At 34.6% G+C, this 15,399-nt stretch overlaps 1 protein-coding gene across 5 annotated transcripts in view; it reads left to right on the plus strand.

Moving 5' to 3' along the window:
- The window catches only part of Ctnna3 (catenin alpha 3), a 1,743,363-nt gene extending 1,729,393 nt beyond the window's left edge, over nucleotides 1-13,970 (plus strand). For all 5 annotated transcript variants that reach the window (XM_058577909.1, XM_046419856.2, XM_058577911.1 and 2 more), the window contains one exon: nucleotides 5,488-13,970. In XM_058577909.1, coding sequence (XP_058433892.1) covers nucleotides 5,488-5,775 — 288 coding nt within the window. In that variant the 3' untranslated portion in view covers nucleotides 5,776-13,970. The remainder of the gene's footprint in view (nucleotides 1-5,487) is intronic.
- Nucleotides 13,971-15,399: the final 1,429 nt, after the last annotated feature.

A 15,399-nucleotide genomic window follows, 5' to 3' on the forward strand; every position in this document is an offset into this window, starting at 1 on the left:
GATAAAAAGATACCCATAGTTAGGGGATTAAAATCCTGATTTTTGTTGCAAAACCAAGGCAAACAAATTGATTTAAATTGATTTGACAGTCAACAAAAGATCTGGTTAATTAATCAGGGCTGTGTTTATACTGATACATTTTTCAGATTAAATAAATGTTATACATTTGTTTGCCCTAGAAGCTATAAGGTATTTATGGGTTTTCTTTGCTTTATTGATTTATGCATTGATATTTATACTTTAAATTTTAAAGTTTAAAAGTCTTAATCTAGATGTCTTTAAATGAATCTGGGTATAAGGATGAATGACTGAATATTTCTATTTGATATTCCAAAAATGTGCTACTTATAAATTAATATTGAGCAAACATTTTCACACTAATGTCTTAACTAAATAAATAACTTGGCAAGTAAGGTACCCTCATTGTTCCCAGTACCAATATGCATTACAAAATTAAGATAAACTTTCTTAAAAACATAGTTAGTGGTTAGTCAACTTTAAAATTTTAGACATTTTACTAATGTTAGAATTATTTCTCCAGCTACTCAATATCTGAAAATAGTCATATATTGGAAGTGACATGTCACTGAGAAGGAAGGGTTATGAAATGAGTGAAAACACTAGGTTGGACAAGACTGTTTTTGTTCAAATTTCAGCTCTACCATTTAATAAGCTGTATTACCTTGACCTGTTTATTTACCAATTCTTTCAGTGCCTTTATTCTCTCCACTGAAAAAAATGAAGATAATGATAGTCCTTTATGGGTCACTATTCATTAATATCTAACAGCATACAGTAGACAGTAGCAATTATTATAAACTCATATTATGCCTGGAACCAAAGTCCACACATTTGCCTGTCGGGTATTGCTTCTATGAAGATGAAATGGCTACCAGGGTCCTTTGAGTTCAGGTGAACATTGGGACTCACAAAAATATCATAGGCTACATGTGGTACAAGTTTGTCAAAATAGCTATAGGACAGGAAATATACTTTCCAAGTAGATTGTGATTTTCTCTCAGCAGGAACCCCAGCAGAAATAATTAGCATGGCAGTTTGCACAGGCATCGGGCAACTGTGCTTTCCCCAGGTGACAGACCAGGTGCAAGGATATAAGATCTGCATCAATGGAAGCATGGTTCATTTAAACTTAGAATTCTCATACAAGGTCATGTCTGATAAAAATATTACTTCCTGAATATAATGAGTTACAATATTATTATATGACATTCTGGTATTTTGACATAATACAGGTGAGAAATATATAAAATCAAAAGAAGGAATATCTAGCATATCTTTCTGAATATTCCTCTTGCTGTCAATAATTACAATAGAATTTTGACAAGGGTTTTTTAGCAGACATTTCGTATCAACTTTAGCTAGTTGTCAAGAACATGTGTTGTAGGTAATTTATATGGTCTTTCGTAAAAAGATCCAGATATTTTTTCTATACTAGTTACATGAACATAAAGTTGACATTTTCTGAGGAAAAAAATACCTTTTATGATAAAAGGTTACTGATATATTTCCAAGAAGGAGCAAGTCTTTTATTTGAAAACATCCTTAAAACTGGTCAAATTTGTACTGTAGTTTAACTGAAACCATATAATATATACAAAAAGCACAGAAGAGACACTGTAATTAAAGAAAGTTCAGACTGGAATAAGAAGGTAATATTAAATAAGACTCTACTGAGATGGGAATTATTTGGATGGTTTGGAAAATATAGCTCACAATTAGAATCAGTGAATTTATTAAACATAGTTACTTATTATTCATCTAAATATAGTAAACAAACCTGCCAATTTATGTTTGTGCATATGCAATATGCAAAACTAGTAGACTATTGGGCTAAATTATCTTGAAACCACATCAGTTTTCTGAGCATAAGCATAAATCACCAGCATAAGTGATATTGGTGGCATCTATAGATATTTACTATGTAAATGGTAGATTTGATTTAATCCAGAAAAGAACCCCTTAATTTAGGTCACATTACTCTTTGAAAAGCTATTAGAACTCTTCCTTTTTGGAAGGATGGGAAGGGAGCTACTATATGTGAGAACATGCAAATGTTTACATGTATCAGTATGATATCTGAGGGATTTAGAAGATATTTTTGTTCCCATTGATACCTTCATCAAAAATACTTCATCTAGATCAGGGGAGAGTGCCACTAGATTTGGGGAAAAGAGCTTCCTCTACAGTAAACATTTCAAGTTATATTTGCCTGAAAAAATTTTTCAATTAATGTAAGTGATTTGTAATAAATAGAAATTTTGTGGATCTGAGTTTTACAATCTTGTTGGTTTTCTCTACCAGATCTTTGGAATAAATAATACTCTTGTCTTTCACAGGTACATTTGTAAAGTTCAGAAAATTTTGTTCAATAAGTTGAACACAGATCCCAATGTAGTACATTACCTCATTCAAATTTTGCTTTGTCTTTTCACAGAGGGTTCTACTGAATCCTCCCTTTAAAGGGTTTTTCATGAAAGTACACCTGGATAATATGATTTACAATAATTTTCCACTGACATTAAATTGTGCATAGTTATTCTCTATGAGTAGGCCATAAACACTGCTTAGGCATTGAACAAAATTTCCTGTCATTAGCTAGGGTTATCTTTGTCTATTGCTTGTATGGCCTGAGATTTGGGTAATAGCTGGGAGTTATACATCTTAGCACACGGAGTTCTTAGACCTCAAATATCTTCATAAATTGTTGTACAAGCTTTCCTCAAAAATAACAATATTCGTTGAGCAATTGTCCTAATTTATCTGCAAAACTAGTCTTCATGCACTCCCAGAGGGATAATTTTTCCTGTGGTTTTTCTGACTCATGCAGAGAATAAGATTTTACTATAGCCATTTAGGATTTTTAAATCTAAAGATTTGTCAGAGGCCAGCATAAGGGATCACAATTGCACAGATAGGCATTATCTGATTAAGCGAGGAAGGAAGACAAGTTGGTTTCCAGATTGTGAGGCATGGATTGTATTTAGACTAGACTGCTCCTCTATAGATATCACTTTCATGGAAAAATAAAAAGGAGATGAAATAAATATAATTTATATATGATAAGATTACAGGATCAAAAGAAAGAGAAAAGAATGTTAGTTTTAAGCAGGGAGGACCCAAAGCTATGGAGTGACAGGAATTTCCCAGAACCTGCTTTTGTGAAAGACTGTATAGTGGTACAGAACCCTCAGTATAAACGCAATACTTTCATATATGAGGGATGAGATTAGCATGGACCTACAAATATTATTTTACCCTTTAAAAAAATTTGCTTTTTTCCTAATGGTGGGATTGGAAACCACTTCCAAGCTCCAGGGAGGTTTTAATGAAAATTAATCATTAAAGAGCAGATTTTTAGCTTGCAATCTGTCAGCAGAGTAATTTAGTAACTAGGCATGTGTTAGTCAGCTTTGTATTACTGTGATGAAAATACCCCATAAGAACACTTTAGAGGAGGAAAAGTTTACATGGGTTCATGATTTCAGGGTTCAGCCCTGGTCCGCCAACTCCACTGTTTCAGGACTGAGATGAGGCAGAACATCATCAAAGAAGGGCTCAGTGAAGGAAATCTGCTTAGCTCCTGACAGACAGGATGCGGAGAGAGAGCAGGAAGAGTCAGAGACAAAATATATAATCCCCAAGGCATCCCACCCCTAGTGACCCACTTCCTGTAGCTGTATCCCACTTGCCATATTTCTATTCAAATTATCAATCTATCAAATGGATTAATCCACTGATTATTTTACAGCTCTCATAATCCATTCATTTTACCTCCTGCTTTAATGCAGAAGAAGCTTTTAGAGGACACCTGATATCCAAACCATAACAGTGTGTTATTCTGGTCACAATTCTATGATTTTTATAGTTATATACAGATTCAGAAGCTCTAAGTGTGCTCCAAAATACATACGAGTATTTGATGAAATCCTGTTTAATGTTTGTAAAACATGTGACATTTTCCTGCTACATGCACAGATTTTACATTTCTGGCTTCAGGAAGTAAAATGATGTACTGATGAATCATTGCCAAATACTACACCTTTAAAATTATATGTATGTTTTTGGTTTTACCTTTTCAAAGATTTCAGCCTTGGCATATAATGGAACTAATTAAATTTTCTTCCCAGGAAGCAGCTAGCTAGACCAGTGCCCCAGGCACATAACCTCAGCTTACAGCTTTTCTTCCCTCATTTATTCTGTATGTGAGATGAGACTCCTCCAACAGCAAAGGTAGAGTACTCAGGCCAGGCAGCTGCTGATGGATTTTAGTAACTACAGAGCCAGTGTTTGAATCTCAACCCTGACAGCACACATCACAAAGGGGTTACAGTGGAGGCACATCTTTCTGTGAGTTGGCTGTGGATGACAATCTGCCAAACTAAAATAATGGAAAAGGCATTGGTAGTATAAAAATGAACCAATTTGACTTAGCTCTAAGGTATTTTGCAAGATTTTAGGAACATCACTTCATTTTTTTCCTGAGATTATTTTTATGAACAAACCAGACAAATATAACAAAAACAGGATCATGTGAATAAAAGTTTTATTTAGTAATCTCATTAATGCATCTTCATATGAAGCAAAGAAAATCATATTTAATAGCAACAGACTCTTTAGCAGTGACTGTACTCATTTCCTTACATATATTATTTTACCTTTAATAAACATACTTTTCCTATTTCATGACTAAAGAAACTATAATAAAATGATTAAACAGTTTCTCCAAGTTACCAAAAGGAAGATCTGGAATTTAAGCTTTATTTGACTGCAAAGCATTGGCTCTTTTTATGTTAACAGACTGCATAATAGAATAACTGTTTTAGGTTTAAAAAAAAGAGATGCTTTTAGATAGAATCATTTATTTTATTTTTTTGCAGTGATAGGAGATGTTCATGCAAGAGAGTGGTAGATGTGCATGTTAACACATGTATGTGGGCATGGGATTTTATCTTAAACTATAATATCTGAGAAGAATTTCCTGTTATTCATATTAAATTATATAAAACATGGATTTTATTGAAGAAGTCCTGTTTTACAGAAAGGGCTCAGTATCACCCCCTGGAAATAGGGAAATATGCTTCAAAGAAAGCAGTGATGGTATAACATTATGGTATTATATGGATTTGAGTACTAAGAACTATGTAATGTTTTGAACAACCAACAATAAAAAAAAAAAAAAAATTTATATGGTTTCACTGAAAACCAAGAGAAATAAATTAATCTAAGTTGCCGTCTTACAGGGTAACATATGGATATATTTATGCATCAGATAAATAGTAAATGATCAAAAACAATAGAATAGTATAATGTAAGCAATTACATATAGATATATAAAATAAGGATTAACTCATTCATTTCTGGAGTAAAAGCAAAGTGGTTCTTTTCAACTTCTACATTATTAAATCTCTTTAAATTCCTAATTACATTTTTGAACAAGACCTCTTTCTTCATTTTTTCCCCCTACAGTTGGACAGTGTCACCTCCCTGATCCAAGCAGCCAAAAATTTAATGAATGCTGTAGTGCAAACAGTGAAAATGTCTTATATCGCCTCAACCAAGATCATCCGAATCCAGAGTCCTGCTGGGCCCCGGCACCCTGTAGTGATGTGGAGAATGAAGGCTCCAGCAAAAAAACCCTTGATTAAAAGAGAGAAACCAGAAGAAACGTATGCAGCCATCAGACGAGGCTCTGCAAGGAAAAATATCCATCCAGTGCAAGTCATGAGTGAATTTAGAGGAAGACAAATCTACTGAAAGCACTATTCTGCACGGGTGCCCACATTAGGAAGTCTGAACTAACCGCACTGCTTTATTTTACACTTGATTAGTTCTGTAATTTCACTAAGTTTCAGAGTTTAACTCACAAATAACATAAAAAAAAAAAAACATCGAAACTAAAACAACATAAACAACATATATTTGGGGTCACGTCACTGTTATAGTCGGCACATAATGGTTAATCATCCTATGCTGGTCCAGTGAATGAGGCCTTTAGGTGTACTCAGCCTGTCCCATCGAAGTGAATGTGTTATATTCATTACCAAATGAACACAGGAGACAAATGATCCTTGTTTATCTGTAATAGTTCAAGTACCTACACTCTTTTCATGGTGAAATTCAAATACTGACATTAACTCAATTTAGTTTCAATGGAAACAAAAGACTTTATAAAATATTTTGTCAGTTAATCTCCATAATTTCTTTATCTGACCTAACCTGAAGGGAATGTGTGATTTCTTTGATAGGAAAAACTATCAATCTCTACATATTTGTTTCAATTGTCAACTGATTAGTTGACAATCTAACATCTATCATTAGCTAATCAAATTTGAGCAGTGAAGTTACTGGATTTTGGAGACCAGCGTTGGTTATTAATGAAATGCTTTATTAATATTATAAAGATTACAGTGGCCTTTGATGCCAGGTATATAGGATTCCATTGTGTTCCATAGTTCTGCACTTTTGAGTACTGGGGCCCTTGGAACAAATATGTAGAAGAGCTATCACCTATTGGGTAACTGAGATACTGAACTATGTTCCAGAGTAAGTCATGGTAACAGAAGTATGAAGAATTCTGCATGACTCTAAAATTCCATTTCTATCTGCTTGCAATTGTAATTAAAAAGAAAGGCCAGTTTGAAAAACCTTTTGGCATTGAGTAAAATATAACTCAGTGAATTGTACCATTGAACTGTGAAACAGAGTTAATGGCAATGAAGCTGGAGTGATCTTAATAGCATTCTTTTAAATAAAAGTCATTGGGGGTCATTTTATAAGTTCGATAACTGTGCTCATTCAGAGTTGAGTTCACAATGAACATCCTAATAGCCCCAGAGTCTAGTATTTGCTCTCTCTCTCTCCTTTTCCTATTGGATTTTCAGTGAGCTCTTTGTAGAAATTAAGCCTCATCTTTATTTTGTCTCACCCATGGGGTTTCCATTCATAGGATTTTTAAATATTAATTCCATATTCTATTTTATCATAACAACATTATAAATTTAACTTATCACTTGTAAAACATTGTTATTGATGAGCAGTTTCAACCACCATATCCCTTTAGATTGATGAAAAAAATATAATGTTTTTCATATAACACCAATTGATGTTAGGAGCACCAATTTGGGTAAATGGAGTCACTAAACATAAGAAAGCATATATTCAAGAGCAGGTTATATATGGTAAATTGAGCAAAATGGTATGGGAAAAGAAGGATATAATTAATAGTCTGGCATTAATTATGAGTGAAATGTTCCCTTTCCTTAATTATAATGAGTCATTTAATTTTTCAAAGTGCTATATTGCCTGGGCTCTGTGTGCATACTTTTTAGGAATTAAAGACAATTAACTCCTTTCTGCCTTGCACCACAGTCTTGCCCACAATATTTATTCTGACCAAAGTCAAACACCTAAGAAAGAAGGCAGTGAAGAAAAAAAATTAAAAATTCAGGTGGCTCTGTTTTGCAGAACTATCCAGACAAGTAAGGCAAATGGGGTTTCTTTTGTTGAAATGCTCCCATTGTATTCTGCTGCAACTGTTGAGCACCTATATCACATCCTTCTATCAGGTTCAAGTGTGAACTTATTATTTAGCTGAGAAATGAATTTTCTTTGAAATTCAAACATCTAGCTCTTTATCTTAGCTCCTATAGCCGCATGCACACAATTTGGAAGAGTTTCATTTAGAAAATCTAATATCCATTTGGCCCTATAATGTTGTCTTTCCACTTGTTGGAATTTAGAATGCAGTATTGGGACACCAATTACCAAATAACTTTTATCTCTTGAAATAAAAGTGACATTTTACCCAACATTTATGTGAACAAGTCTTTCTCTTTAATATAGGTAGGTTTCCAGCAGCTTACCTCCAAGAAAACAACTGTGATTAAACAAAACAATAAAATTTTTAGCTCTGCAAAGTCCCAGGAGTAAATCTGCAGTATTAATCAAAAGGGCAGTAAAAACAAGATGCATAAAGCTGGGAAATATATCTGTCCACATGAGCAAATTCCTGCAGTAGACAGAATTTCAAAATTTTATTAAAACCTGTGATAATACAAATGTGTTTGCCAAAAAACAAAACAAAACAAAACAAAAAACCTAGTAGTAGATCTGTGTATTATAAAGCATAGGTAAATAAATATGTTCAATAAGCATATTTCTATTGGACTTATTTGTATGTAGGCCTTTCTTCTGCAGAGGAATGCTGGAAATTTCTTAATTAGAGTGATAATATGGCGGCCCATTATGAATCTTTGAAATCATATATATCATCGAGATTGGTACCTCCTCTGATAATATACTTACTTGATCTTACTAATTAGAACACACCCTTCTCTTCTGTTGAAATTGATTTATGTTCATTTGCATAGAAAAAAATAAGAGGAAAGAGAAACTTTATGCCACCCACAAGGACCATTCCATTCCTGGTGAGCCACCTGCATCACTGCCAAATGTTAGACTAGCATCAAAATAACTTGGAAAATATCCATGAAATCATAATCCATTAAAGATGATTCTTCTAATTATAAAAACTAGAAGGTTTTCACCTAATATAAAAGGTGAAAAATATAAATCTCTATCACAAATTAAAAATTATTAAGATTAAAATGTTTTTACCCTAATGAATTTCTGGATAGTTCTTGAATGAGTCAGAGGTGCAGGGAGAACCTCAAACATCAAATTTCTATGCAAATCTCTGAATTATTACTTTCTGTTTGTCTTTGATATGAGTGCAACCTACAATGTGTTAGAAAATATGATGTGAAATACCAGCTACTTGGGAACCTGAGCAGGAGGATTGCAATTTGGAGATCAGCCTGGACAACTTAGCAAAACCCTTCTTCAAAAGAAAAAGTTAAAAGGGCTAAGGATGTAGCTCAGTGGTATCACACATGACTAGGATGCATGAGGCTGAAGGTTTAATTCCCAGTAACAACCCCCTGTCCCAAATTTATATATATATAATTTTTCCTTCATATCCATAACAGTGCCTTTTAACCTTTGAAAATCTTTTAGGATCAATAATATATATGTTCCCCATAATCTCTTTTGTACAGCAATAAGGACCCCATGCCTACAGAGAGGACTATTCTTGCAATCCTACATTATTAAAAAAGAGTTTTGGAAAAGGTCAGTTTTTCAGTCCTACTGTGGTAAGTTAGTTAAAATTGTATTTTTTAATTAAATATTTGTGAATTAAATGCCCAACTTGGGCCTTCAAACTTAATAATGCTCCTCAAATTCAATAATGAGTGACTAAAAAGACAGGCTGGGGTCTTCAATGTCTTCCTAAATCTTCATTTTTTGGGTGATCTCATTTCTTATCTATTTAAGCATCTATAAATTGACAAATATATTCTATAGGATTTCAGTTAAATTTATACAAGTTTTTATTTCCAGCAGAATTATTCCTTTACTCTTTCTAAACATTCTTTTTGGTGTCAAATACATACTTTAACGCTAGGGATCATGGTTCCCATGGATACGGATTCCTGTATAGTAGCCAAGTGAATGGAATGAGATTTAAGACATTTCCTGGTGTTATCTACCATTCTCTAGTGAACTTCCTGCAGAATTGCCAGCCTGCTTCAGTATTGTCATAAGTTATTGTCTAGGTTAGAAAGACAGGTGCCAAAATATCAATTTCAATGAAAACTGTACTTTCTTTTATCAGCTTGTCTTTAGCCCAAACAGCTCACCTATGGTATATTTAGGAATCAGCTATACATTTTGTGTTTCTAAGGTCCAAAATATTTGTTTCACCTATAAAAAAGTTTAGGGTCACACACTTAAAAACTTGCATGTTACTTTCTAAGTAAACTAGGAAAATTTCTACAAGCTATGATGTTATTGTTTTGTCTATGTTCAAATATCAGGAAACAATATTTATCTAAAGGAAAACTCCCCCCTTTTTTTCTTTGCTTCTTTTCCCATACCATTGGGATATGTTCAGTGTTAGTATTTTGCCTGTAACTCCCCAAATACACAAGGAAGGCCTAATGACGAAAGCATCGCATATGAAGTATTTTGAAAGTGTTCATTTTGGCCCTTTGGATTAAATTAGGGAAAAAACCCATGGATGCTATTAAAACTAGGTGTATTTAACTGAACTTTTCCTAATCAAGGATATTGGCACTATCTGAGATATCTAAAAGAGAAAAAGATTAAAATTTTTAAAATATATTTCTTCCCATTTTTAATCAATTTCCATGAACAAGAACATAGTTTCTATTTAAAGCAAAATAAAGAATTTTAGTTATTTTGCATGTGAATACCTCCCCAGTAGACTATGTATAATCTATCCCTGAACACTTGGAAAGAAGGTAATTAATACTCCCTGAGACAACTGTCTCCAAATGGAACCCAACTTGATCATAAGTCTGTAGGCAATGGATGGTCTGTGGGGATGACACTTGCATATCATCCCCAGATGAGATTATTCATGGCTGCATTATAGCATCCAGCAGCTCCCACTGATTAGTGGGAACAAAACACATGGATTTACTTTCAACATGAGCATGTCAAGTGGGATTGAAAAGGAAAAATGATAGAGCATTTCTAATGAAATGGATAAGAAAGTGCCAAAGGTAGAGGAGGGAATGAGAGGGATCCTTTCAGAAGCAGATATCATTTATAGAGAGATGGGTGAAGAGTTTTTGGTTCTATGAAGATTAGGCGGACTTACCTTGAGGAGGATTTTCTGGGTAGGACTGGAGACTTGTCCTCGTGTTTTGGTGGTTAGGTAAAGTAATGTAAGAGGCAAAAGAATGAACTGCAAGAATTTTGAGGTTGATTTAGTAAAGTTATTCATAAGTTGAGAAGCAAATATTCAGTCATTCTTCAGGCCAGTGATGGGTGAAATTTTTAGGATATACCAGATATCAAAACAAATAATGATCTTTGTCTTCATGTGCCAAATCTGTTAAATTCTGATCATCACATTTAATACTTTGAATAATTCTATAAAATAGACATTATTGTTTCTATTCCACAGCTAAGGAAACTGAGGCCTGAACACAATAAGAATCTTGTTCAAAGTCTTACTGGCTCTAAAATTGTACTTTTTACTCCCCATATTCTGAAATTTTAGCTGCTTTACCATCCAAACTTCTTAGAAAATGAGATTGAGTTTTCTAGTTCATAATGAGATACACACTTCAAGACACCCCTAATATCCTGTGTCAGAACAAAAGATAAAAGTTTTAAAAATATATTATTTATATATATCCTATATTATTCCAAACACATAAGAGTCATGTAAATAATTAGCTGGATTCTCACCTCTAATAACTCAATAGAGTGTACCAGGTTATATAGGGAATCAATATTTTTTTCCGTATGATCTGATAAAAGAGAACAGCCCTTATGCAGAATTACTTTAATCACTACAGAGGGGAAAGTTTCAATGGAAATGCCTATGTCAGCCTATCTTCAGGATTCACTGGCAAAAACTATTTGTTGCTGTCATTTCTTTACCCTTTTATAGCTGATGTGTGCCTGTGTTTTTTTTAAGAGATAGAGAGAATTCTAATATTTATTTTTTAGTTTTCGGCAGACACAACATCTTTGTTTGTATGTGGTGCTGAGGATTGAACCTGGGCCGCACGCATGCCAGGCTAGCGCGCTACCTCTTGAACCACATCCCCAGCCCTGTGCCTGTGTTTAAAGTTAGGCATTCCAAGAGTTCTTAGGCCAAGGATTGTTGAAATAGACTATCACTTTTCTGTGACCCATCCCACAGCTCTTTTTTTACAGAGGTCACATGTACACAGCATGTGTCTTAATATAGGTGACTTCTTCCCTTAGTGTCACATGGTCCTTCTTTCTAATGTCAGCTGAAGGGACCTCTTTCCCATGTTGTGTTAAGCTTCCACAACCAGGCGCTAGAGAGTGACATGACTTTCCAGTATACAAACAGCCGTAGGTGTTTCCTCAAACTAGGAATTTGTATTTTGGGGGTTTTTACTCTTGTGTATTTGGTATTGTGATGGTCCCTGTTTCAAGTGTAAGAAAAGGAAGTGTTCATGATGAAGGAAATGTTCTATTAGAAAGTCGCATACTTATAATACTTAAGTCTCTCTCTCTCTCTCTCTCTCTCTCTCTCTCTCTCTCTCTCTCTCTCTCTCTCTGGTAGTACTGGGAGTAGAACCCAGGGTACTCTACAACTGAGCTACATCCCAGCCTTTTAAATTTTTTTTTATTTTGAGGCATGGTCTCACTAAGTTACTGAAGCTGTTCTTTAACTTTCAATCCTCCTGCCTCAACCTCCCAAATTAATGGGATTGATTATAAGCATGTACCACTTTGCCAGCTAAAAGGCTCAAATTTCTAACAAATCGTGTCTGAAAATGTCTTAAATGTAGGACATATGTAAAAAAGCAACTTACATATTATCAAAGTCATTCTTGTATTTCCATTTCAAATGAGATATTTTCTTGTTCTAAAGTTTTCTTTTCTTGGCATTTTCAAGCAGGATGCTTATATTTAGTTCTTTGATTATTTGGTCTTGACCGGCTGTTGCATCTCTTTTTAAACATTTCAAAAGTTACATTGATAGTTCCAAATCCTATGGGCAACTTGTTTTTTTCTATTCAGACATCCATGGATTGTGGATTCCCAGACCAAACTGACATTTCATGGCAGTTTTCCATCTTTGTAAAATATCTGCCCCTTGCTGGTATTCACTGAGAAGTTAGCTTAGACTAGTGGGTTTCTGTAACCTGGGCTTTTGATATTAGGCTTGGACTGGAGTACCAACTCACAAAGGAAAGGAGCAGGTCTGAGAGGTTTATTCACTTTCAGTGAAACAGAACTTTTCTCTTTCTGAAGGCTTTAAACATAAAATTAATTTCAAAAATACTGTAAAGAAAGTGTTTCATTGCTTCCCAAATCTTATATGTGAGTCTACAGTCTGTCCATGGGAGAATTTCAGCCACTGTCTTGCAGGGTTAAGCTGTACTACTTATTGGTTTTTAATTTTCTTCTTGGGTAGCATAGTCCCTCCAAAGAAAATTTCCTAAATGACAGCACAATGGTTTCTCCTCCATTTCTGTGACTAACAAGTCCCAGGAAACAGACGTAGACATATGTTATGCCCAATTTAGTACCTAATAGTTGAGGCTTAAAACAAAATTTTCTTGGGCAAATTGGGTGATTAAATATGAATTAAAAATTCCAATGAAAGATTTCCAGATGCCCTTGCTTTCCATTTTGATTACATTTTTATTTCTATATTAATTTGGAGAAAAATAACTTTAAGTACTTTTTTACAAGCAGCAACCTGATATCTTAAAAGTGGTGACATCTCTGCAGGTGATATATACATTATAATTCAGGATAAAGGTAGCTTTAAACTAAGATAGTATGGGATGAAATAAAAGCAAGCTATGGATAATGGTCATGTTTATTGCAGTAGTACCCTGAGAACTTAAGTTTAGCGGCATTTGAGGTGATTCAGATTATCTCGCTTTTACATCTCAACCTGCTGTGCTGAGGCAGAGGGACAATTGTGAATTGCCCATTAGTGTAATGGACAATTCGAAACAGTTTTGGCTATAGATAAAACTTGCAGTTTTGTGTTTTGGCTATAGATAAATTTGGCATAAGGTTCTGTAGATCTTTCTGATCCATATTTGTCCTTAAAGACAATTTCACCAATCAATAAAATGAATTATTCATTCAAAAGTATGGTTGTTCAGTAGCGTATGACATTGACATAGAAACCCAAATGCTCCTTGTTTGAGATTCTGCATGCCTTGTAAGTTTGACTGAATCAAATGTTGTTTTCATTATGCTCTCAATGGTATTGCTTCACACGTGTAACTCTGTAACTCTGTTGTATTATTACTTTACTTTCATTTCAACTCATGTCACATTGGAGTTCATTAAGAATTTGCTCAATTAAAATTAAATGATGTAAATTAAAAGCAATAAAGAAAGTATTGGTTAAACATTTTGTGTTCATATTTAATGGAATGTGTTTTGGGTAGGGCAAAAGAAAACCCAGGGGGTAAATGAATTGCTGGGTTTTCTAAATAAGTGTTTCTAATTGTCATTTTTATTCCCATTCTTAGCCACACAATTCAGGGAGGATACTTCTTCAAGTTATTCATGCACCCAAGTTAATATATCTCACAGAACTAGATTTTTAGTTTAAATGAGCATGAATGTTAGTCTTGGGCACTGATCTTGACTTCAACAGTAACATTTGTGTACTGTAAAAGTTATTTAGCCTAGGAATTCATGAAAATGACCAATAACTTTTCTGAGAATGTCTGAGTACACACTCCAGAGTAGTCATGGAATACCATTGGCTCTGCCAATATTTCTATATTTTTATTTTGTTTTTTTTAGTAGTAGGGATTGAAACCAGGAGAGTTTTACCATTGAATTATTATATCCCCAGACCTTTTTTTTTTAATTTTTTACTTTGAGACAAGACTCACTAGGTTGCCCAGGATAGCCTCAAAATTGCCATCCTCTTGCCTCAGCCTCCCAAGTTGGTAAGATTACAGGTGTATACCTGTATACCGCAGTGCCTGGAGCAGCCTTTTAAACTTTCATTTTGTTGAGATAGTCTCACTAAATTGCTCGGGATAGTCTTGAACTTGTGATCCTCCTGCCTCATTCTCCCAAGTAGTTGGGATTATAGGCATGTATCACTGCACAGGCTCCTACATCTCAATATTGACGGTTCTAAACATCCACCTTGGTTTCTTCATCTCTAGGTTGATGACAATCCTTTTTCAGTATAAATTCCATAAGGATAGTCTCTAACCCTTTCAGAGTCACAGGCTATTGCTTTCTGCTCTGAGAAATGATACCATTTCCTCCTTTCAGATCCCTTATAGCTAATATTCTAAGTCTGTCTCTGCACTTTCTCAAAATACATTCTGTAAAATAAAGCCTTTATTACTTAATTCCTATGAAAGAGCATGTTTCCCCTTATTCAGTTCTTCTGCCTGTTTGTCAATGAAAATGCCAGCATGGTGTTACCTTTCTGTGTCAAACTCTCATGGGCCCCAGGAGTCCATATGTGGTCTGGCAGCAGCATTCTCTCTGCCTTGATCAGTTTGTCATGCTCGCTCTGGGGGTGGAAGTAGAACTAAAAGCACTCTTGGCAAGAGGAGTCTGTTCCTGCCTGGAGGCTGAGCCAATGCCCTGACATTTCCTGGGCAGCCCCATTAAACATTCCATCCAGGAGCAGTAACTCAGAGATGTAACTTCCAGTCACTGCATGTCCAATATCTTGTAGCTTGTGAGGGGAAGGCTGCTGTACTTAGTTATTCAGTAACTCTGACTTTGGTTTCTGCCTGAATTCTTTGGTTTTAGAAATGTGGAGGATATGGGTCCAGAGGAGGGAGTTCTCAGAGCAACAGC

The sequence above is a fragment of the Marmota monax genome, unplaced genomic scaffold, assembly GCF_021218885.2.
Source record: "Marmota monax isolate L192 unplaced genomic scaffold, Marmota_monax_Labrador192_F-V1.1 WCK01_AAM20220418_F8-fsc00019, whole genome shotgun sequence".
NCBI lineage: Eukaryota > Metazoa > Chordata > Mammalia > Rodentia > Sciuridae > Marmota > Marmota monax.